Source organism: Haliaeetus leucocephalus, unplaced genomic scaffold (genome assembly GCF_000737465.1).
Source record: "Haliaeetus leucocephalus isolate CR32 unplaced genomic scaffold, Haliaeetus_leucocephalus-4.0 Scaffold151, whole genome shotgun sequence".
NCBI classification, from domain to species: Eukaryota; Metazoa; Chordata; class Aves; order Accipitriformes; family Accipitridae; genus Haliaeetus; species Haliaeetus leucocephalus.
In genome coordinates this window covers 12107749-12108397 of record NW_010972587.1, presented here as the reverse complement: position 1 = coordinate 12108397, position 649 = coordinate 12107749, and the positions used below count along the sequence as shown (strand labels likewise).

Genomic DNA, 649 nt, shown 5'->3' with positions numbered 1-649 from the left:
CCCCCGCTCAGCCGGCCCCGCCCCCTCCACCGCCCATCACCATGGTGCGATCGCCCGATTGGCGGGGGCGGGGCCCCCCTCCCCCACCCCTCCCCCCCCCTCCCTCTCGTCTCCCTCCTCCGTCGCCCTGACGCCATTTCCGCCCGTCGGCGGCTATAAGATGGAGCGGTCGGCGGGCAGCTCCCTTCGCCCCTCGCAGCAGGAGATGCGGGGTGCGCTGCCGCGGCCTCCCCCCTGCCGCAGGAAGAGGAGGCGGAGGCTGCCGCCCCCGGGATGTGATCTGGGCTCCGCCGCCCGCTCCTCTCCCAGTTAGAACCGCTCCGAACCCCTGCTCGCCCCCCCTGCCCCTCGCCCCCCCGTCCCGTCCCAACGCCGGCCGCCCCCGGGGGGAGAGCTGGCTGCCGCCCGCCGCCGCCTCCATGCATCCCGCCCTGTACACCCGGGCCAGCATGATACGCGAGATCGCCGCGGCCGTGGGCTTCATCTCCAAGTTCTTGCGGACCAAGGGGCTGATGAACGAGCGGCAGCTGCAGACCTTCAGTCAGAGCCTGCAGGAGCTGCTGGCAGGTGAGCCGAGCCGGGGAGCCAGCCGCCGTGCCGCGGACGGGGGGTTACCCCCCCCCCGCCCCGCGACCGTGGGGGCGGGGGG

At 75.2% G+C, this 649-nt stretch overlaps 1 protein-coding gene across 1 annotated transcript in view; it reads left to right on the top strand.

Moving 5' to 3' along the window:
* Positions 1–179: 179 nt before the first annotated feature.
* BTG1 (B-cell translocation gene 1, anti-proliferative) overlaps positions 180–649 on the top strand; it is a 2920-nt gene continuing 2450 nt past the window's right edge. The window contains exon 1 of the mRNA XM_010561864.1: positions 180–567. Coding sequence (XP_010560166.1) covers positions 420–567 — 148 coding nt within the window. The 5' untranslated portion in view covers positions 180–419. The remainder of the gene's footprint in view (positions 568–649) is intronic.